Genomic DNA, 23,708 nt, shown 5'->3' on the forward strand with positions numbered 1-23,708 from the left:
GTCATCCAGCATGTACGCCCAGTCAAGACACAGCAAAGGACAGTTGTTTCATGTTGGCGGCAGGGCATCTGAGTGCTCCTCTCTGACTTTTCTATTTTACAAGTGACACCATGGTCACTGAGAGCTTCAGAATGGCATAGAAATCTTCCAATAGCCTTAAGTCCAGAGCGAGATACATTGCTCTCGTTTCGCGGGAGCTTCGAGCCTCTACGCACAGTCGAGACATTACAAACGACAGCGACCTTGCGTTGGCTTTCCAAAGATACTAATCTGGTCACAAAATACGGTCACTAAGAGGTTCAGAGCGTCACACGGGTCTTCAAGAAACCGCCAAAAACAGCAGCCTGCGCTGAATGCTGAACACTGGGTGCTCTTTCCTGAGATTCCTAACCAAGCGCTTACTGCGATTACCGAAAAAGCTTCGGAGACACATAAAAGTCTTTCAGTGGTCCTAAATGCAGCCTGAGATGCCTTGGTCAGGTGTTGCGGCTGCATGCATTCGCGGTCCAGGCACCAGTGAGGACAGCGCCTTGCCTGCACTTGCTTGACAAACATCCCTCTCTAACCACTGACTGACCACGGTTCCTCAGCGGCTCAGATTGGCATCGGGGTTTTCAAGACACTTCATAGGACCAGACCTGTGCTGAAGGCAGAAAGTATAAATAATGCTCCTCGTTGAGCTCCCTCTCTAGTGGGTCACCGTGGTCACTGAGAGCTAGAGTGACATAGATGTCTTCGAGCTGTCCTAGATCCAGAGACGTCGCGGGAATTTTGGGCATCCACTTGAGACACTACAAAGGACAAAGGGTTCATGTCGCTGGAAGGGCGACAGAACCCGTCCTTCCTCCGACCCTTATATCTTTAAAGATGTCAGGACTCAGGAGACCGTAGTTATCCGGCCATTTGGAGCGTCCGACAGGAGCAACCCTTGTCCCATGGTTGGAACGTCCTTGATCATCGAGTCACGCAGCACAACTCTCGAGTGGGTGAGAGGGTGCGAGAAGCTCGATCCATTCTAGAGGCGTTGATGAGCCTGATCTGGTTTTGCCGCTCCTATGCTCTTCCGTTTGACGAAACGTCGGTTCCGCTTTTTTGATGATCTGATCATATCTTGTTTTGTTTTATTTTTATGTCGACACAAGCTATGTGCGTCAATCCGCTTGAACGGTCATAACTATATATAGATGTCGCACGCAGACTCTTGGCGAACCCTGAGATTCTACTGGTTCAGGGAACTCTTCGAACTCTCTGCAAAATCTCGACGAAGTTAAACTTCTTTTAAACTCTGTTTCACAAAGACCTATTCTAAAAAATGAAAAGTTATCCAGCTAAAAAAGATTATGCAATTAAGAAACAAAGGGCATGGCGAGTTGGAAGCGTCTCATTATCTCTCCGCAGCCAATGAGACGGCAGCATTTGATAATAAGAACACCAAAGAACCAATCACGTAGCAGGAATCGTGAGCAGGAACGTGACGTCACTGGCGTGGCGCTGTTGTCGGAACTGCGCTTGCACAGATGCTTCACTCAGTCCCCCGGATCTGGTTGTGTCCATGTCGCGTAAGCGAACCACGTTTTAACCAACAGTGTTCATTTGAGAAAATCGACGTTTTGGCGAATGGTTTGTATCACTGGGACGCGTGTTAACCCACCTGGCCTATCCCGAGCTTGGATATAATTTTATATGCACCAAAGATCTGAATCCAATAAATACAAAGTTACTCCCCTCCGAATGTTTCGTCACTAATATCGACGCCCGCAAAACATGTCACCTGATACGGCAAACAAGCAGTGTTACCATTGCCAAAGCGCAAAATCATTGTCAAAAAAGAGAAGAAGAAAGAAAAAAACTCGTCACGCAACTTCTATAATCTAAAAAAGAAAAAAAGAAAACTCGGAGCGAGGCATTCGAGGACACGAGATAAAAGCACTTCGATTATGATAATTTCATTCGCTTTTCTTTCACGGCATGCGCGCCGTTCAGAAACGCCTTGGATTCTTCTCAGTCCGGTCAGGAAGAATATTGCGACGAGTGAAACACGCCGTACGCCACAAAACGCATTAAATACGCAGCAAAAAAAAAAAAAAAAAAAAATCTAACCGTGATATTGACAATATTTTATGCGATCATAAGTTGAGCGATTACCTGATTGGACCTTAAAACACGATCGGTTTTGTTTTTCTCTACAAGATGCGATACTGCACTTGCGGGTGACACATTTCAATGCCGAAAGGAATTGCGCCACGCTGAAACGAGCGATGAACTTGAAGAAACAAAGCATTACGTGCGTGCGTCTGTTTTCTTGGCGTCAAGCCACGCGTTCTTGTCTATTTCTCTTTCTTTTCTTTCTTTTTACTTTTAGATTTCTGAAGTAACGGTCCATGGAACGAGGCCAAAAAACAAGCTATAAAACGAGCCGTGGAGAAAGTTATATAACTTTTTCTTCGGAGCTTGTTTCGAGTACGGAAGCCTTGTGAAGCTTAAAAGTTTTTCTGGTCACGATCTCCTGTTTCCATTTAGGAAACCTTACGCAACAAACCATCCCAAGCTTTTCTTGTTATTCGGCAGCCGTGTGCCGCGGTGCGCGAGACCTGCTGAACATCACAAAATTCAAATCTAACGCCACCTGCCAGTGAGTGTGGGCGTCTAATGATCCCTACATTTCGCCCAGTAACAACTGCGAGTTTGGTGGCGAATTGTGCACAACGTACGTCAAGAAAAGTCCGTCGTCTCCGAGGTCTCGTGAAGGCATTTTGCGAATCGTGTGATCATGTTTCAGCCAATACGAAGGCCAGGTATACAGACGCGTGACGTCTGTATACGCTATCTAGTATTTACAGACACGACGCTGCACAGTCGTTTCTACGCCTATCCCGCATTAACCGTCATGAAGCTGAGCGAGAGCTGAAGCCGCAAAAGAGAGCCCAGGAAACATTCTTCGGTTCGATATTTCCGCCCTTGCCCGTTTCCGTCCGAATAAGCATCGTACTGGTGTGCGATCGTATACATAACCACTCCTGCGTGATGCGCATCGAATACCCCGTGTCAGCGTGTAGTATACTAGACAGGTAAAATGTCTCGTCTGCAACGGCGACACCAGACGTCACTTCAAGGCAGACTAACAGTCCACTGTCTGACGTTGTCAAGGTTATAAGGGTCATCGGCAGAATGAGAACGACGGAGTGCCTTCCGTCGTGCTTTGGTTGCGTGTGCACTTTCGAGGCTCGCGCGATACGCCAAAGCGTTGTCGAAGGCGGAAAGCTCGGGAGAACCGAAAAACCTCCCTGGCGTTGTCATCCTGTCAGTGACTTCGGTGATCACAAAATGTAAATTATGATGCAGGGAGGAGGGGGGAAAAGGTGATTCATCTGGATGGTCAAACGAAGGAGCATATCCGGACCACAAGTTCGTCTGCTTCTTTTGCAGAGGTTGAGGTGACGTCAGAATGTCCAGCTGTGATTGGTTCTGAATGAAGGATAGTGGGTAGGCCTTAAGGCAGCTTGCTTTGAAATCTACCCACTATCTTTCAATATGAACCAATCAGAGTTTGACGTGTTTCTAACGTCACGCAGCTCTTGTGCATGAAGCAGACGACTTGCTCTCTGAATTGACTTGGTTTGTCCAGTCACTTAACCTTACGATGAACCTGCAGAGGACGATACAAATTCATCGAACACGGTCCAACGTGATTGTCAGGTGACCTGAGGTTCATCGTAAGATTAAAAACGTATCGAGCATATAGTTCGACGTAAACAAGCGATGGTATAGCAGCCATATTACCAAAGACACCGCACCGACTATCGCGGACTCTGAGCTTGGCCGTCTGGCTGGCGGCTCCCTCTCCTTTTTCTCGGCACTGCCTGTCTTGGAGGAAATCCGATGCCCGAGCCGCCGGCCTTCCGTCGCGCCTCAATGGCGCCAGGTGTTGGAATCCCCGCGCCGCTTGGCTCTCGCTGGTTCGACCCCAATGTGTAAACAGACTGACTTCTTCCCAGCGATGCACTGACTTCCCACCATGCTCCCCCTCGGACGCGTTCCATACAGAGCGCATCTGGCAGAAGATGAGAGCGTCGAATAACACGAGGTACTCGCGTTTGTGAGCTCGCATTTCTGGAGTTGCAACGTACTGCGTCTATACTGCGTAATGCACGTTAGAGACACCCGCTTAGCAGCGATACTGCACTGGCTAAATTTTGCGTTTACAACGGAGACATCAGGCGGCCAGTAAAACTGAAAACCTCCCGCTGTGTAAAAAAAAAAAAAAAAAAAAAAAAAAAAAAGCCCAGAAAACAATTTTATTTTTACGATGCACAGCAGACAACACTACTGGCTATTGAAGCTCATTTAATGTCTGCGAGCGTCACATGACCTTCGGGAGCCGGGCAGCGACGCTCGGGGTGCATATCACGTGATACGATTGCAGCGCTTGATTGGTTAGGATATGTCTCGTAGTGTGCGCCGCGGTTCGTCCAAAGCCGAAACGGAGTTCGCTTGAAGTGACCAGGTGAAAAATGCAAACAGGCGCTACCTCTCTTTATCTGGAGGTTCCCATGGGCACCGGTAACGTATAATGTGTTGTCTGCCAGGCTAAGGAAACGCGAGGTTTATGTATTTTCATACGTATACACCACAGAATGCTAGAGGATAGAATTTCACGGCACCGACCGTGTAATACGTTTATATGTATATATATATATATATATTTTTTTTTTCGGGGGGTTGGGGGGGGGGGGGGTGATCTTTAAAGGAGATATAACGTCACGGACGGATCTAACGTTACTGGCATTTGTAATGTCATGGATAGACGTAAAAGCCCCGGGTAGATGCAACAGGTAAAACGGTGCGAGATATATAACTTCAAGGAGAGATGTACGTCACAGACATATTTAACGTCACGGACAGAACAGATGATCGTTGGAAGATCACGGATATACTGTATGTAACGTCACGGACAGTTATATGATGTCACGGATAGATTTAACGTCACGGAAAGATATAACGTCACGAATATGTGTAACTTCGTGAATTCGTGTAACGTCATGGACAGATGTAAAGTAGCGGATAGACAAAACGACACGGATATTTCGTGAGGTCACTGACGGACCGGACATGGTTTCCCGCTAAATTTAGCGTGCAATGCTTCCGTTGAAGCGTGCTCACGTGACCACGTGTGCGTGACTCCTGCGAACGGACTTTCCGGTCTCAGAAGCTTGACGTGTACGAGTCAGAATTTTTGTGTTCGCCGCTCGAGGTTGACCCGCACCGTATGCGAAAGACCAGTTCTTACGATGTTTCTTTGGGCTGAAGTAGCTTAAGCTTTCCCCTTGACCCTGATAAGTCCACTGCTTGATTAGCGTCAAGCAACGAAAGAAAGAAGGCGAGAATAAACGATCAAGCAAACGACGCGAAGAGGACATGGCGTTCGTCCCGATTGTTACGACCAGTACTCACGAACGTTCGGTCATCATCCCTGAGTCCCCCCCGTCTGTCGAAGAATGGACGGAGGAACGTTAAACGATGCAAACGGAAGCGAAAGCGGACCAATGACATCCCGACTAATTATGTGGGCTAGACCACGAACGCCGAATTCTTCCAGAGTCTGCGGCCACTGACTTTGAAAGACGGGGGTGGGGTATTCATCTTCAAGAAAAATAACAAAAAACGATGGAAAAAGTAAAACAGAGAAACGCCAAAAGCAAAATACTGTAAAAAAAAGAGTGAAGAGAACGGATCGTGACAATTTACCACAGAACACAATGGTCTTCGGACAATATAAACGTAAAATTCTAGAAAAAAAAAAAAAGTTGTCGCTAATGTATGTAAACGCAAAGCAGAATAAACGGGGGAAAAAAGAAAGTTTAATTAATGAACGGATGTGCGTGCTCATGGCGATGGCACATGAGTGCTGGGGAAATTATTTGCGCGCGTGTGACTGTTGATAACGTCACGTAACAAGATGTAACTCGTTTTTGTTATTATCGTGCCCATCCTGACAACCAGGACAAACGTGGGTATTGTCATTCACGCGTTTGTCCATTGGTCGTCCATGTGATAATAATCGTGCTATTAAGCAATCGATTTATTGGATTGAAATCAGATTTCGTTTAGTCAAAGTGTAATAATTAGGTTTAAATCACTGTAGTTAGAAAAAGGCGTTTTTTTTATTTTTTTTTATCACTGCTTGTATTTTTAAACATGACAGACTGATTGATCAAACCGTCCGATCACTGAAAACAATACTGAAAAATGAATTACTATATATTTAGACTTTCTAAGTGCAGTTTAAATAACTTTTTTGTTGATTCATTGATGCACCATACTGTAACGAAATCAGCGTATCTCTTTATTTAAATAAAAAGCTGTATATAATTTTTCTTTCGCATTTTGATTTGTTTGCTGTAGGATGTTACGTAACTGACAAATGAAGTGGAATGTTGAAAAAAAGCTCAGCACTCTGATTTGCTCCAAAGATTTGTCCGTATTCAACCTGTTTTAAATTTATTTTTCTTGTTTTTTTTTATATATATTTATACAAAACAAACGCAGATAGAAAGCATCAAATGATAGACACACAGTAAATAAAAAAACATAATTCGGATATTTTTTTCTGCGCAAGAGGTTCGATTTAAATCATCACAGTAAGACCGGTGTGATTTAAATTATAAATTGTGATATAAATCACGAACGTCCTGGTCGCGGGGATTGGACCCAGGACCCCTGGGTTCTAGCGTGAGCTTTCGCTCCCCGTGCTTTGAGCTGGGCTACGTTCACACACGCACGCTCAACCATTCGTCATCTCGTCAAGAGTTTTTCTATCTTGACGAGATAGGAAAATATATATACAGTGTGCTTCTTTCTACTTGAAACATAGAGTTTAAAAACAGGTGGGTGACCCTCACATGGGTGCTGTCTTCACCGTGTATTTAAATGGCTCGGCGAACGTGACGCGGGAAAATATATATTCGTCACGATCCGTCGGCCAATTCACTAAACTTTCCTCGTGAAGTTTTTTTTAAGTGTTGTTTTATTGGTTGTGTTCCCTCTGCAGTTTTAAAGTCAATCGCTAATAAATGGCGAGGCCCCTTTATACAATTTGCAAAAAGGCAAGGAACTTTTAGATATTTATCCCCAAGTTTTCGCATGTTGGCCGGCAGGTCAAAAAGTGCGGGCATAAAAGCTCGCCTGATTATTTAGGGTTTGCGGAGAAGAGTAACTGGGGCTCTTTGTCGTTATCTAGGCAGCGTCCAGTCGAAGCTTCCACCAAACACGCACTGCCGAGATAAAGAAGGGGTGACCGGCACGGGTACGTCACTTGCGTACGTTGATGACGAGGCGCGCTTCGCGCGCGCACTTTTTGAATTGCCGACAAACGTTCAAAAACGTATCTTTAAAAATCTGGCAGCTGATTGCCTTTTCGCAAATTGAATAAATTGGTCTAATCTTTATTAGGGATTGGCTTTAAAACTGCAACTGAAGCATGACTCTTAAAACGAATACTTAAAAATTTTATTAGGCAATTTGAACTAATTAGCCGATGGACCCTAAAGAATATTGCCCCGCAGGGCAATAACGGGCGGGTGTCAGGCGCGCCTAACGTCCACCGAGCTTTTTAAGTACACATTAATGTCGAGACCGGTTATAGCGAAATCAACGGGAATCGGAAATCACTTCGTTATATCCGCTATTTCGTTATAACCGACTTCGGTTGTAACGAAGTGCAAAAGGGAAAAGGAAATCGTGATCGCTTCGCTATATCCGCTATTTAGTTATAACCGACTTCGTTATAGCCGGTTTTGACAGTAATGACAACACCCATATAAGGGTAACCCACTTTTTTTCATTTGTTACATGTAAAAAAATAGTACCCTGTATATTTTACTGAAAGAGATATAAAAGCCTAAGTTCGCTCGAACTTTAACCACTGGACTGCTGTCCGTCGCATGCCGTGGGTTTATAGGTCGTTGTTAAATCGTCTACAGTGAAATCGCCCATACGTCTTAATGAGTCATATAATGTACAAAAGTACCACACTATCAAATATGTAATAGCAAATCAACTCTCGAGCTGGTTTATTAAGGCACGTCGAATAAACTGGAAGCCGTCGATCCGTCTCATCGCTGTATACGATCCTCAGTGTTGGGCGTAAAAAGGAACTGCCCTGTCTGTACAAATAATAAATAGTCGCTTTTTTTTATTAGAATTTTTACCACGGTGTTGCTGACGGTGACAAGGAGCTGCCGATTTGAAGTTCGTCCTCGCAACAGTATCTCTTCGCAGAACACGATGGCGCCTGCGTGGACTACCTTCTGCCTAGTGCCTAGTATCGTCACAATTTCTAATACAAACAGATCAGGTTTATTTGACACTCTTATCGCGCTTGAGTTGCTCTGTATTCGTTGGCTATTTGCTGGCATCGCGCAACGTTGTTTATTTTTTATATATAATTGTGTGCTGCGACTTTGAGAGGGCTCGCGACCGATTCATCGATGGCCACCGTGGCGATGGCTCGCGAAGCGGCTCGGGAAGTTGAAAAAGAAAATGCGAACTTGACTTCTCTGCTTTAGCGTCTCTCTATTAAACCAAAGTACGTGTCGCACCTCAACATCGAGCCGGATCTGAGGGTTGAAGTGTCTTTCTGCTCCGCCCTCAATTATTTAGAAACTGTGCCTCAACAAACAAGTTCTTATTAGTATCATCCCTGCAAATGATTTTTTTTTTACAATGGTTTCTCGTTTGGTTGATTTACTTTTACTATATTAATTACTAGCAGATAATATTCCAGCTCAAAATTCATGCATTAGTACTCGTGCACTTCAATTTAAAAGTTTGTAGCGTCGCGATAAAAGTCGATTTGGAGGAGGCAGGGGGAGGGGGGTTCAACGCACTATTTTTATATTTTTGGTGGGTCGCAAGGTAGCAGAGCTTGGGAAGAACTGCGTCTAAGCTCTTTTATGGCAACGCTAGTTTACCGTCTTCTAACCGAAGTAAAAAAAGGTTTCATAGATATGCCGCACCGTCTTTATTTGGAAAAGGCGCTAGTGGTCCACGCCAGTCGGTGCCATCTGACAATTCGAGGGACTGCAATTTAGTCACGTGCTGTCACGTAGTCGAAACAGTTTAGCACGAAGGGCGAAAGCTTGAATGCCCAGCTATACTTTTTGATGTAGTTTTTTATTCTGAGGATACCAAGGGCCCCGTCCCTGGGAGGGAAGGGGGGCTTGCCACTTCATTAAAAAACAAGTTGGTACGCCACTGGTTTGGAATGCACGTTGCAAAAGGACCGTGGATGCTCCCTGTCAGCACGCACTTAGAAGTCGCGCACCCAGCTATGGACGCCAGTGAATATTCCCGACCGGTGCATGCCCCATGCGTGAAAGCACGTACAGCATGCGCGTGAAGGCGATTTTGGCAGACTTGAAACTGCACGCGCTTCCTTACACGAACAGGAACATGGCGGTGGCTGCTGATGCTTTGTTTGCAATCACGCACGGCCTTTGGGTGCGACCATCTTGCTTCCGGTTTTGTTGTTACCCGTTTTGTTGTTACCCATGGTGGCCAGACTACCTTCTCGAGCGTGGCTGCTCGCAAACATGAATAGGATACAGTCGACAAATGAACTCCTTCTGAACTAATAAGAACGTATTTTTTTCTGTCTTTTTTAAAGGTTCCGGTTAGTAGTGACGACGAACCCCAGCGGTGAAACTCCCTTCTTGCACCTCGAGACCACGGGAAGACTGGATCGGGAGGCCAGGGACGCCTACACGCTCAACGTGTCCGCCAGCGACGGTGGCACACCGCCACGACTTGGCTACCTGCAGGTGAGCACAAGCACGCATGCACGTGTGGTGATCGGTGCATTCAACGGGAGGTAAAAAGGCTGCCTAGTCTACAGAGGTTTCCACTGTTTACAAAAATCGCAGTCCACATGCGCTAAACCACAGTTCAGCCAGCGCTCGCGCGCAGTAGCCGCCTGCCAGAAAGTGCGCGTGCATAACGTACAAATATAGCAATGAACGCGCCTTCAAACGCTTTTATGGAAAGGTGTATCCCGCAATAAAATCAAACCGTTTTGACCAATATAAATAATGGGAAGAACCCAAAACGTAAGGGCACCAAGTGGCCGCTGTAGTGTAGAGGCCAAAGCTGAGACCTCAAGATGGGAGGAGCTCCCATACCTGCTCCAGAAAAGAGGGAAAGCAGCGTCACGCCGCAAGGTGGTAGTGGTGGGGGGGGGGGGGGGGGGGGGGGGGGGGCGCCGGTTTGTGTTTTCTGGGTCGTACTGGTGTCTAGCTCCCCGTCGTCGCGACTCGATGTGTCAAGGAGACCTCCCCCACGTGGTTTCGTAATCTTTTTAAGCAAAGCCGCAAGCAAATCTCAATACATGACTTGGATGTGACGTCATTCGCAGCCCTGCCAGTATTTTTTTGTGCCGAGAGCGTTCGGTTCGCCGTGTTGGTTTCACACCGCACAAGTTGTAGTTCGAAGAAACTAGTGAGCATAAATAACGGTCAGTACCCAGCAATGGCGACTTTTGCAAACTGTTTTGTTTTGTTTTCTGAAGAGATGCATTGTTACTGAGAAGTTTCGGGGGCTGGGCGTCTGTCGAAGTCACTCACGCCAACCCCAGAAATCGGAGCTCACCAATCTTCGCGAAAGCGAGAATTTGTGAGCTATATAGCCAGTTGCCACTTAAGACCTTTAGGCACAGGAAAGGCAGGACGTGGCGAGCCTCGAGCACTTTATCTCCACAGCCAATGAGGACACCAAAGAAACAATTACATAAGCAAAAAGTGCGAACATAATAGGTTACGCTCTGCGTTTATTAAGCTGTGGGTGTCTACACAGAAGGAGCTCCGTCCCCAAATTCCACCCTAAATAAAGAACTAAACGATGTTTTACTCGGTCAAAAACATCGAATTCCTACTGTCCCAATAGCCGAGTTAGCGCGATCCGATTATGATGGCGCTTCATAGAGGGAGTGGAGACCATGCGGAGGCCTTCTCTCTAGGTGGTGTTGGCTGGGGGCCAACACCTTCTAAATTTTATGGGCTCCTTGTCACCGACTATCGAATTTCTTGATAGATCAGATTCAGCCCCTGGCATTGAGCACTAGCGAGGGTGACTGGTACCCTTACCGTTTCTGTGTGGACGGAGCTTTGCATTCCGTGGGCGCAACAGGTTCATAAATCTTAAGTTGCGACAGACTGTAGCTCTTTGCACTTCTGCAAGTGGGATGCTCGACTAAGAGGAAAAAAAAAAAGAAAACTCCTGTTATTTGAGAAAAAAACACGAACGCGAAGAAACCCGTTCAGTTTTCAAAAGTCAGCGCAGTTTTTGAAGCGATCTCTCTCGACCCCAGAGACGCCAGTAATTAAGAGTTAAGGCCAGTTCAGACACTTGCGTTTGAGTGCGTTTGACTGTGTTGCGTCGAAAACCGAAAGCGAGTCACCTGCACATCTGTGCTTCGTATGAAGCGTGGAATCCAGTTCAAGGAATCATCTGGGCACGCGATATAAGCAGCAGGGATGTCCTGGTTTCTCGCAGCCGCAACGCAGTCAAACTCAGTCAAACGCAACTGCCTGAACCAGGCTTTAGATTAGACTCGATGCACACTAATGCACGCTGTCCTTTCGCTGCGTCAATATACCACTTTCAAGAGTCAAAATCGCTTAGCGGCAGTCTCGAAAAATCCAATAATTTCGCAGTAATCGTGTTGATAGTAGAACAAAATTGCTTAACTTCTAGCACCCGCGACATGTGAATCGAAGGTGAAGGACCAAATTCTTAGAAGAAATACGCCACTTTCGGCTCTATGCTTTCGATGACGTTCGTTTTAACCGGTGCGAAGAAGCTACGCGTAATGTCCCCATAAAAGCAAGAACGTTGATTTGGGACATAGCCTCAAGTCTAGACAGGGCCCTTTGGCAGTGATCTACATTAATTTTACACATTTCTGTACAACTGAGAACAACTGGACAACAGAGAGAGTACTCGATCCTGGTATATCGTTTTCTTTACTGGGAATTTCTACTTGCTTATAGCAGTACGAATCGGTTTGACGGTGAGGAAAGCGCGGATCAGTCAGCCCTGGTTTGCCGATTACGGTAATGGGGAAAAGGCGACAATAAAATCACCGCGACAACCGTTAGCTGCGAGAAGTAATATCGAGTAATTGTATTGTGTGGTTGTTCAGAGAGCGGAAAGTTAGTCAGCCCCAGTGGGAGTCTGGTATCTTTACTAAGATGAGACATTTATCCACTGCGGTACCCCTGCTAGCCTATAGAGTCTTTAACGTGCATTAACGTCACCGGGTCCTAAGAAAGTAGCGCCATTGTCATCTCTGTCTCCGAGCCGGACAGAAACAGATACTAACACACAGACGACCAAACCTCGAGAGCTGGTTGGCTGATCGGAAGCGGGAAGGGATGGGGATGGAGCCCAGGACCAGTGGCTTAGCCAGGGGGAGGGCTTATGAGGCTTGAGCCCCCTTTCCTTCCCCCCTCCCCTTCCCCTCCCTCCGAAAAAACATTCCTGGCTAGCGCGGCGTAGCGAGAAATTGGCGTAGCGTGGCATAGCCATGAATTCTTTTCGAAGTGTGTGTGTGTCAGGGGGGGGGGGGGGGGGGGGGGAGGAGGGGGGGGAGGAATTCAGGTGGCCGAGATGTCCACGAATTGGGGTGCGTAGGGGGGGAAGGGCGTCAAAAAGCATGTGTATGTTAAAGGGTCGGCTGAATTTTGGAGGGGGGGGGGGGGGGGGGAGAGAGGGGGCTGAAGCCCAATAATCCTCCCCCCTGGCTACGCCACCACTCAGGATCCCTGGGGTCTGCAGCGCAAGCTTTCACTTCACGTATCCACGTACTCCGAGGTGCGGTGCGCTACAACATTCGGTCACCACTCCCCCGCAATATCGAGTCCAAAGGGTCAAAAGTATCCAAGTACACTATACACCTTCCTCTGCAGCTGGTCGGTGCTCAATGCTACGCGGCATACGAAATACGGTTAGCCCGGGTGGCTCGGTCGCTGCCATCGTTTTCTTTGCTGCGAATGCAACTAGTGCAGACATCTGAACCGACCTTCATAGTTCCCCTTCTACTCTGCCCACCGATGTTTTGTGCGATTGCGCTCTGCTAATAAAGCTACAGTCTCCGGAAGGTTACACAGTCTTCATGTGGCCTCCAGGATCACGGATATCGAGATTATTTTTCAATTTGGTGCATGTAGGCTGCAGAAAATATTGTTTAAAGCACCATTGAAGCCCCTTCTTCCCGGACGGTGACAGACCTTTCGGAATCTCCGCTCTCGCGCATCTTCAACACCTATCAAAGTAATGTACGCGCACTCTTCCAATTTTCAAAAAAAAAAAAAAAAGGTAAGAAAAAGACGTCTTTATACCCGTGGCCAGTGAGGGGGAATAATATACCCGGCTAGCTTGCAAGAGCACGCGCTGCCCACACAAGCGACACGCGCTTGGTGACCAAAAGATCCTTTCTTGCCTGCTAATGCTGCAATCTGATTGGCTGCGAAGCGATAATCAGATGCTAATGAAATCCTCAGGACTCGCCACGCCCCCATAAATGTAGAACTCCGAGGCCCATAACTTTCTTGCTCCACGCGGCTTGCACAAACGTCGCATCAGCGGCCATATGGGTGACCTTGCTGTTGAACGCGTTCCTTCTGCAGCATGCATTTTGCATCATCGAATGGCGATGACGTCATCGACAAATGACGTCATAGCACCGGCATAATGCGGTAACGTCACGTGCAAGCGGTGTATTCGAAGAATCAGACCCGAAGGTTCTCAACTCCGCAGGACACCTCCGCGCTGCAGGCGCTCGAATGACTTTGCAGCGCCATCCAAATCCTCGACATCACTGGTAGGGTAAACGCGTCAAGGTGCAAGGCCTCTACGCAAGACCATTTGTGCGAAAATTACCCAGCTGCAGTTGCGGCTAATAAAGCGCCGATTAACAACCCCCCCACCATGCTGTGGCCGGAACCAAAATGCGGTTGTGTTTTCCGGCCCTTCACCGCGTTGCGGATAAAAAAAAAAGCGAAAGTAGACTGGTTTAAACGACAACAGGAGCGAGGCATATGGCTTGGCGTTAGATACGGTTAGGCAGATGCTCGAAGCAACGCATAAAACTGCTAGAAACTTGTTTATCGAGTCCGCCGTCCATAAAATTGCTTCATGGACGACTGGCACAACACTGCTCGTCCTAAGTGGTTGATTCTATCCAGAAAACAAAAAATGCCGATGAAACCAGCGTATGCCCATGTAGTTCGGGGTTTACACGTTTTTTCGTGTTTTTATGTTGTTCTTTTTATCGTAATCTCTTGTTATTACGGGCGCCGTTCATATGGATGCCCCGCTATACACAGACAACATTTTCGGTGACGAGCTGGGTACCTAAGTACATTTTGGTCTCACCATTATGAACAACTCCATATTATCGACGCTTCTTGAAAAGGAGCGTTCACACTTCCAAGTCGCAGCTGTCGCGCGACAACTCTTGCGGCAAAAGCGACAGTCGCAAGTCGCGAAAGCGACCGGCTTGGAGCAGTCGCTTTCAGACGGAATTTTGCCACCGGTCGACGAGTCTCCCGGCGGCTGAACCAATCAGCGGCGCCTCGGAAATAAAAAATAATGCGCTTCAAGCTTTTTTTTTTTTTTTTTTTCTTTTACGTCCGGCACGCCGATCTTTTGTGGAAGAAGCAACCAACATATCCGTCCAATGTCTGGGTTGGCGGTAGCGTCCATGAGCACAGAGCCAGGGAGGTATCTGCAGCGGCCCTGGTCAGCGCTATCAAAGAATAGGTGTAGCAAGACGGCCCCGCGTGCAGAATCCCTGTCGCAAAAGCCCCGCGTCATTAGCCCCAAGTTTCTAAAGCCCCGCATTCAATTGCGACGTCGCAGATTTCCCGCGTGCTAAAAGCCCCGCCCTCACTGTCCCCGATCCAGCCTCTTCGCGCTTCAAACATCATTGTTCCATGCCTTAACCTAATAATTAATCTGTTGGGGACCTTAACCTAATCTGTTGGGGATGTACAAAGGCTATTTGAAGTGAAAGGAACAACACAACACATAGCTTGCATGCGACGTTATTCGCGGTATGACAGTATTTTATGCGCCGCAAGCGTTCGATTCGCCGTGTTAGTTGCTCACCGCAGAAGTTGTAGTTCGAAGAAACCAGTTGGTAGAAACAACCGTCCGTACCAAACAATGGCGACACTTGCAAACTATGTATCAGGTTATCTAGAATCACTGAAAAACTTATGATGACCTGCAAGTAGTCAATTGCGCAAATCTGCACAACCAGCATTGCACTCCGCTGTCATGGAGGGAGCTCAAACGCAGATTTAGAATGTACCTACCAAAATAAACTAAAATGCATTTGTTTTTAAACGACGTAAGTAAAATGGTATTGGTGTTTTGTGCAGTGATAAGTATGGAGACAGGAGCAGCTGGTTAACAGTTTTGATAGAACCCCCTTTGTCGGATCTGTGAACCCACGCCTGCTTCATTCATAGTCGACGAAAGTTTTGGTTCAATGCTTATTGTTAAAAGTCGTCACTTTAAATGTTTTGCCATGGGACCATTATTTTCTGCTTGTTTGCGCTTCCAACGTCGCAAAACGTGAAAATGCTTAGCGCACACCTGAGAAACGAGAAGTTTAATCCAGTTATTCCTTACTTGAGTCTCGGGCACGGAATGATTACGTTTCATAAGGTCGCGTGCACACTTACTTTCTCTTGTACCCGTGCCACACGGGCAACTCGAATGCCATTTACAACGAATGAAATTTGAGCAGACGGCCAATCAGCGCGCGACACTCCGAGCGTGGGGCGTTCCATGCGCGCGACAGATCGCGAGCCGATTCGTCGATCACACGAATGCCATTCGTTGTAAATGGCATTTGAGTTTCCCGTGTGGCACGGGTATTATTAGTTAGAAGCAGAATGCTCCACTGTCAGAATGAGGACCTGGCCACTTGACACGGGGGATTCGCGCCATGGGTTTCTAAAACTTGGGCTTTTGAAATTGGGGCAAAGGGGACGGGGCGTTCACCGCGGAGCATTTGAGACGGTGTTTTTGACATTGGGTGCTTTCGTGCTCCAACCCAAAGAATACCCGTTTATTTATAAAAGAAGCATTCGGGTATGCGCGAACGCCCGAAAAAGAATTCGGCCTGGCAGCAAATCCGTGCCACGTTTGGGCTTGACAGCTTCGGACTGCGACGCGGTATATAGCTCGAGCGAGCGCACGCCGATGTAGCAATTGTGCTTCTTTGTACGGTTCAGAGGAACTTAGGCCAACATAACGAATCTTTTTTTCCGTGCGGCAACGACGACGCATGTGTAGCTGCGAGACAACGAAAATGAAAGAGTAGCGAAACGTGAACCCGAGCTTTGGCGTGGAGGGCGGAATCGACGGCGGCTCCCGAGAGCTTCGAGGAGCGACTCGCCGGTAGCGGCCATGAGCGCAGGCAGTCAGTTCATAGAACGACGTTTCGTCGGCATATCGTTCCATCGACACGCGATGTTTCATCGACAGATTGCTTCCTTGACAAACTCTTTCATCGACAGCTGAGATTAGCTTCTTTTTTGTGTGTGTGTGTGTGTAATAAGCTGCATCAGACTGTTGCCGCGAAGCGGCGTGTACGGGTGGGTCAGGTGGGTTGACATTTTTTTTTTTTAATGAGCCGCCGCAGACTGCAGCCGCAAAGCCGCGTAAAGGGGGCGACCGGATGGGTCAAAAACGCACCCCAGTGATACATGCGCGACGAAACGTCCGCGTTCAATTCCCGTAACGAGTGTCGATGAAACGTTCGTGTCGGCGAAAAGTGTGTTCATGAAACGTGTGTCCACAAAAAGTTGTCCATGAAACGTGATTCCACGAAACGAGTTTCGACGAAATGATAAGGACCCGCCATGGAGGTCTCTGCGGCGGCTCTAATTAAAGTACCCATTTTCTCTTTTTTTTTTTTTTTTGTAACAAGCAGCACTTTATTTGAACGAGCGCCCGAAAAAGAACTCGGCCTGGCAGCAAATTCGTGGCTCTTGACTTGACAGGCCTGCGAAGCTCGAGTGAGTGCACGTCAATGTAGCGATTGTGCTTTCACTGTAGGGTACCGAAGGACCCCAAGTCGTCCTTTTGTGCCAAAAACGACGCACCTGAAAACGAAAATGGGGAAGCATGGAAACGCGAGTCCGAGCTGTAGGGTGAATGACGGAATCCATGGAGGCTCCATAAAACTCCGAAGGAGCGAATCGGCGGTATAGCCCATGGGAGCTTCTTGTACAAGGGACGAGGCAGCTGGAAGAGAATATGAGTAGGTGCCGGATTTATTGATCCTGACGCTTTCCCCCACACCCCTAATCATTCCATTCTTTTTTTTAATATTACAGGAAGATTCAGCAGCTCAAGAACACGGCGTCGGATATTTCATAGCACATGTACGAAGGAAGAATGTCACATTAACCACAGTTTATTGATTCGCAAATAGTCGACCTGCCATAGATTGCTCTAAAATTTGATTGAGTTTGGTCCCACACAAACCGCCCTCAATAAAGCTTCTTAAATCCAGCAAAGCATTTTATCGTTTCGGTGTCGTGTCACTCACTGCTCGTCTCATATAATAGGTTAACGAGTCACTGGCTTTTCGCAACGTTGTCGTGTAATTTTAAAATTGCTACGTCTTTATAAGCAGTTGTCGGAAGAGCTTTTCGTTTGATTGCCTGCTTACAACCAAAAGTGCGATCCTGGTAAAATTTAGGGGGTTACCCTGCTATGCTCTAGGCTTTATGCTTAAAGGTCTACTCTAACACGCTCGTAAAATCTTTCCGCCGAGAACTACTTTATGGCCGAACGTTTTCCTAACAATGACCACGCGCAATGAGGAGCGCAAGTTCGTCTGCTTCTTTGCAGGGGTTGTGGTGACGTCAGAACGCCGAGCTCTGATTGGCTCCGATTGGAAGGATAGTGAATAGACCTCAATGCTAGCTGCCTTAAGATCTACCCAATATTCTTCCAATCAGAACCAATCAGACCTCGGCGTTCGGATGTCTCCACAACCCCTGCAAAAGAAGCAGACGAACTTGCACCCCAGTCGACAAAGCGACCGCGGCTCGTGGACGTGTTACTTGGGTAATCAGCTATATTCATCAGTAAAAAAGAATACTAGCTTAATTCGTACGTTCTAAGCGTTATGGCTTCTGGTAAAACGCAAATGAGCCACTGTGATTCGCACTTATACCTGACGTGCGCCCCTCGCAGGTGAACGTGTCTGTGCTGGACGTGAACGACAACCCGCCCATGTTCGACCACAGCGACTACTTCGTCAGCATCAACGAAAGCCTGCCTGTGGGCGCCAGCATACTTCAAGTCCGGGCCACGGACGCCGACGCGGGCGTCAACTCCCAAGTCGCCTACTACCTCGACGCCCAAGGCGACTTCACCGTCGACGCAGACACTGGAATCCTGCGCACGGCGTCGGCCCGCCCGCCCCGCTGTCCCCGGATCCGCCCAGACTCGCCGCGAAGCTGCGTCTTCACCGTCTTCGCCCACGACCACGGCTCGCCCAGACAGGACGGCCGTGCGTACGTCACTGTAAGCCTCGTGGACGCCAACGACCACGAGCCGGTCATCCGGTTCAGGGTCTTCACCGCGCCGGACAGCTACGCGACGGTAGACGAGAACGCCCAGAACGGGTCCGTGGTAGCCGCCGTCAGCGTCATCGACCACGACGAGGGCCCAAACGGGGACACGGTCGTCCAAATCCACGGTGGCAACGAGCTGGGGCACTTTCGGCTCGAGAAGACGCCCAGCTTCGACATCGTTCGCGTCAACGGCGTACTAGACCGAGAACGTGTCAGCCGTTACAACCTTACGGTGACCGCAACGGATCGGGGTTCGCCGGCACGCTCGTCAACCGCGTACCTGCTCATCCTCGTCAATGACGTGAACGACCACGAGCCCGTCTTCGAGAAGGCGGATTACTCGGCGCTCCTCAGCGAGCTCTCGCCCGTAGGAAGCTTCGTGTCGGCCGTCACGGCCACAGACCGTGACACCGGCATCAACGCCCGACTCTCCTACTCCATCGCAGCCGGCAACGAGCGTCTCTGGTTCAAAATCGACGCCAACACCGGTCTGGTCACCACGGCACGCCCGCTGGACCGCGAGCTCCAAGACCTCGTGGAACTCAAGATCTCCGCCAAGGATGGCGGACCCAATCCTCGCTGGGCGCACGCCGTGTTGCGTGTGCAACTTCTGGACGAGAATGACGAAGCGCCTTCGTTCGCCCTGCAGCAGATCAAGGCGTCGCTTCCCGAAAACGCCGAACCTGGATCACTTGTGTCTGTTCTTTCGGCTTCTGACGGTGACCTCGGCACCAACGGGAGTGTCGTGTACGGTCTTGACCCTCAAGTGGAACTGTCCTACCCTGGTGTCTTTCATCTGGAACCCATCCATGGAAGGCTGAGCGTGCGGCGCAGCCTGGACCGTGAACTTCAGTCCAACTACAACGTCCTGGTCGTGGCCAAGGATCAAGGCAGTCCAGCGCGCTCTTCGACGGCCACCGTCCAAGTCTCCGTGATCGACGTGGACGACCATCGGCCACGGTTCTACCCGACGCAGTACTTTGTCGAGCTTGCCGGCGGCGCGGCGCCTGGGAGTTTTGTGTGCACTGTGGTGGCTACCGACGACGACGAAGGCAGCAACGCGCTCGTCTCCTACTCGATCCTTGGCGGTGCCCAGGGGAGATTCACCGTCAACGAGACGACGGGGCAGCTGAGCACCACGCAGGAACTCCGGCTCGAACAGCAGGCCCGCTACGAGATACAGGTGAGTTCACCTGGAATTTGCGTTAAACCTGTAGTGCGAACAAAGAAGTTTCAAGATTTAATCTGTTATATGACTGGCACCAGTTTCGGGTTTTGGCACTCCAATGACGGAAGGCTTTCACACGAGGAATGCGTCGCCGCTCAGCTGAAGCTCGGGTCTTTCCTGACTGAACACGGGTCTCAGTCGAACTCTGACGCAACACTGCATGGTGTTTAACCTGCGTTTCTATGCAACTTCACTCTACGATTGAAACAATTATTCGAGTATGGTTATTTTCTTTTGCACGCATGTTTTTCTCTAAAACACTAATGAGCTTTAATTTATTGAGTCGCCATCTTTGAGTTTGATCACAAAAAAGGCGCATGCTCCCTCAACGCCCTTGAGTGCAAACATGATATTAGGGTCAAGGACGATTATAATCTCTGGAGAAAGGGAACAAGGGGGATAAAGGACAAACAGAAATCTCCAAACGCAGCTAGGTGTTGTCCTTTGTCCCCCTTGTTCCCCTTCTCCAGAGATTATTATCGTCATTCTTGTCCAGTTCGTTTGCACCTTTGCAATAATCGCATTATTGTCACATTAGAGTTATCACGTTTAAAGTAGTCCGCAGTTCGCACTATAGAGCGAACGGTTATCATGATACACCAAAAAGTACTGCGGTAAATTAGGTGCAGGAAAGTCTATACATTCCAGCTCAAGTTTTGTGACGTCGCAATAAGGCAATGGCTCCGCGGAATGGGACATGTGCAGACACTTCGATATCTGAAATAACTGTTCTTTGCCCGTACGCAGTGTTTACAACCTTAGTGGACAAGCGATCTTGATGAGTTGGCGATATGACTTCTGAAAGTTGCACAAAGATGTGACTCAAGGCATATGCAGCCCCTGAAGGTACGAAATGAGTTGACGCTTAGACAATCTGCTTTCTTATGGGCGCCGCCATTTTTTCGCTTAGTGCAGAGCGGGCCCAATTGACGATCGTCGAAAATCCGACTTCCTGAACTTCAGGTAAGGTGTCGGAAAGCTCAGGCAATATCGTCTTGTTCTGCCGCCAACTTTTTTAACAATTATAGAGGACGGAAAACCGCCTCCTAACAACAATTTCAGAAAAAAAAACAAAAAAACTTGAGACAATGATTTTGAGCACCAAGACGGCTGAAGGGTCGTTACTCCAAAGCGCATTTGGTAGCTCTACATGGCACGGGCCATTTTCAAATGAAGCTAAGCTGATCACTCCAAAATCTCCTCTTCTATATTTACTGATGCAAAATAAACACCCTGATTCGTCTTTTGTTTTTTTTCAGCTATAGTTCAATGGCTTGTTTAGAATAATCGCACTTCCCCGCGAGGAATTCCCTGTCCTTGCTGGCCGCCCCTTCGGATCAGTCTTTTATGTGGACGGCTGCACTGTTTAGTTCCTCGCGATTTAGTAAGGCGTAGCTGGCCTCGCTGCATCGCTACAAAGAAGGCTCTTTGATCATGTTTTGTTTGTTTTTAGTATCTATCTACATATAATTTGTAACTTGCTCTTAACGATGGTTGCCACCTTAGCGCACCCCTATACTGCACTTCATGGGTGTGCTATACCCCTTACAACATTCTGCGCAGCGCTATAGTCGTAACAACACTGCAACGGCACAACCTGTGTGATGGAGCACTGCCAACAACATCCGTATAATTTTGCATCGGTCCTGCACACCACTTCCCCCCTCCACCTCAGCTTGTGTGAAGCTGTTTAGAAACAAGTCAGCGCCTACCCACACCATGCATGGGCACTGCGGCGTGCGTGGGAACCAAATTGGCGAGGACTGCGCATGTTCCGACAGCAGCGCCATCTGGAATGACGTGACGTCAGAACCCCGCACTGCTGTGCATAGTGAACGCCGTCTATAGTGTACGCCGGCAATATTTCACGCAGGCTATTAAGAGGCAACTTTTCTTTTCTCCCCCTTCGCGAGGAGAGAAATTAGCACCGCTCGTAGTCGGAATGGAGATCTCTGTCTGCCATCGTAATTGGAGGAGGTCCAGTGGGTATATACAAGTCTGCTGCGAGATATGGCTGGCGGGGGACCCGCAGTTATATAATAATGACCGCAGTATTCGCTACAATTCTTTTGTTTTTTTTAATAAGGTCGCGTTGATGATTGACGACGAACCGCGGAACACAAACGTTGGCTGGAGGCATACGTCCGACTTCCCCCCCCCCCCCCCCCGGCGCACGCACGCACTTACAACTTACACACGCGAAAGGCAAACAACGTGCCTTAAACGGCGTCTAAATGTCGCAGGGCGGAAAATGGATTGCGAAGGGAAAATGGCGAATAAGAAGAAGAAAAGAGGTTAATTAGGTCGACAAGACAGGCTAAGAAACGTTGCCGCGAAACTAAATAATTGCGGAGTGAGAGCGAAAGTTGTGTCGCTCGCTCGCGCGCAGTGCACCGAAGTCTTAGAAGAACGCGTCGTCGCCCACCGGAGGCTACTCGTGCGTGAGATTCCCTCGGGTTTGATTTATCGTAAGATATGCCCGAGTTCGCGACGGCATATCTCTGCTCTTAATCTAACGCTATCTGACGTCGCTGTGGGAGAATTGCGTGTGAACCGAATAACTCGCGCATAGCGCTAGTTGAAACTGGGAGCTGTACAGAATCCATGTCCGACTGCCTAAGGGGACATGACGGTCATTGACAAAACGGTTTCGAAAAAAGGTGTCCGCGTCTTCAAGAACGCGCGTTCATGCCCTCGCACTGCAGCTTCGATGTTCGACATTGTATAGGAAGTTCTCGTAGACCGTTGTTTCCCTCCCTCCGTCATGCCACCGGCAACAAAGACGCCGCTACTGCACTTACACGGCACTATACTGCGCGACAACTTTTCTTGGCAATGCAGTGGAAGGTACAGGCCCGCGTCCCCTCTCCCATTTTGAGTGTACGCAGGCTCTCCTCCTCTCCCCGGAAATGGGGGAGGAGGGAAGCCTGCGTACACTCAAGATGGGAGAGGGGACGCGGGCCTGTACCTTCCACTGCACTGCCAAGAAAAGTTGTCGCGGAGTATAGCCTTGTCTGCGGAGTTCCGGATCTCGAACGGGAGTTCCGGAAAGCACCACTAGATGGCGGAAACGATATTCCAAAACTCTCATTAAGACAGCGCACGTGTAGACGAGACTACAATTTCAGACTTCAGCTCACGCCAAGAGGCTTCCACGCAAAATGTCCCATTTTGAACGCGTGGTTCCGTTCCCCGGGCTCTAAGTAAACAACAAAGTCAGACCCGTTGAATGTAAAGCAACTGAATGAAACCACGCTTCAGCGTAACGTAACCTGGTCCATCTCGGTGCCTGCAGCCTGCGTTGCCCGTTGCCGGGAGCTTTCCTTTAAAATCACAAGAAACGCTTTCTTTTTTTGTGTGTGTGTGTGTGTGTGTGTGGAAATTGTAAAGACAGTCCGCGACAAAGAGAAGCGACATCTCCCGAGTTTCACTGCGCACTACCCAAAACTCGGGAAGTCACATTTTTAAATTGTAACGGTCGCCAGTTTTGCGCCCGCTCAACACTATATAAGCGAGCCGAAACGGCGGCAACCGCAGGAAAGTCGGATGTGGAGCCGCGATATTCTAAGCACCTAAGCCACAATCGCGCCGCTCGTCCAACAAAAGACGCGGAGTTTCTCCGCAGACACGATGAGAGAAATGCCTGCGGACACGCCTGGAGCCTGAATATATTAAGCCCCGCCCCGTGTTTCTTCAGCTGTCAGTGACCATGGCACAGCAACGAGCCTTCAAGCAGGAAGGAAAGATGTTTTCTGGATATAATGTAGTTTTTTTGTCTGTTTGTTTTTTGTCTTTTTAGTTTGTTTTTTTAGCTAAGTAAATTT

At 48.4% G+C, this 23,708-nt stretch overlaps 1 protein-coding gene across 1 annotated transcript in view; it reads left to right on the forward strand.

The window, feature by feature from the left end:
- LOC8026772 (cadherin-related tumor suppressor) overlaps window positions 1-23,708 on the forward strand; it is a 148,342-nt gene that overhangs the window by 1,498 nt on the left and 123,136 nt on the right. Inside the window, exons 2-3 of the mRNA XM_042289631.1 lie at window positions 9,665-9,818; window positions 18,274-19,839. Coding sequence (XP_042145565.1) covers window positions 9,665-9,818; window positions 18,274-19,839 — 1,720 coding nt within the window. The remainder of the gene's footprint in view (window positions 1-9,664; window positions 9,819-18,273; window positions 19,840-23,708) is intronic.

Source organism: Ixodes scapularis, unplaced genomic scaffold (assembly GCF_016920785.2).
Source record: "Ixodes scapularis isolate PalLabHiFi unplaced genomic scaffold, ASM1692078v2 PGA_scaffold13__105_contigs__length_92229423, whole genome shotgun sequence".
NCBI lineage: Eukaryota > Metazoa > Arthropoda > Arachnida > Ixodida > Ixodidae > Ixodes > Ixodes scapularis.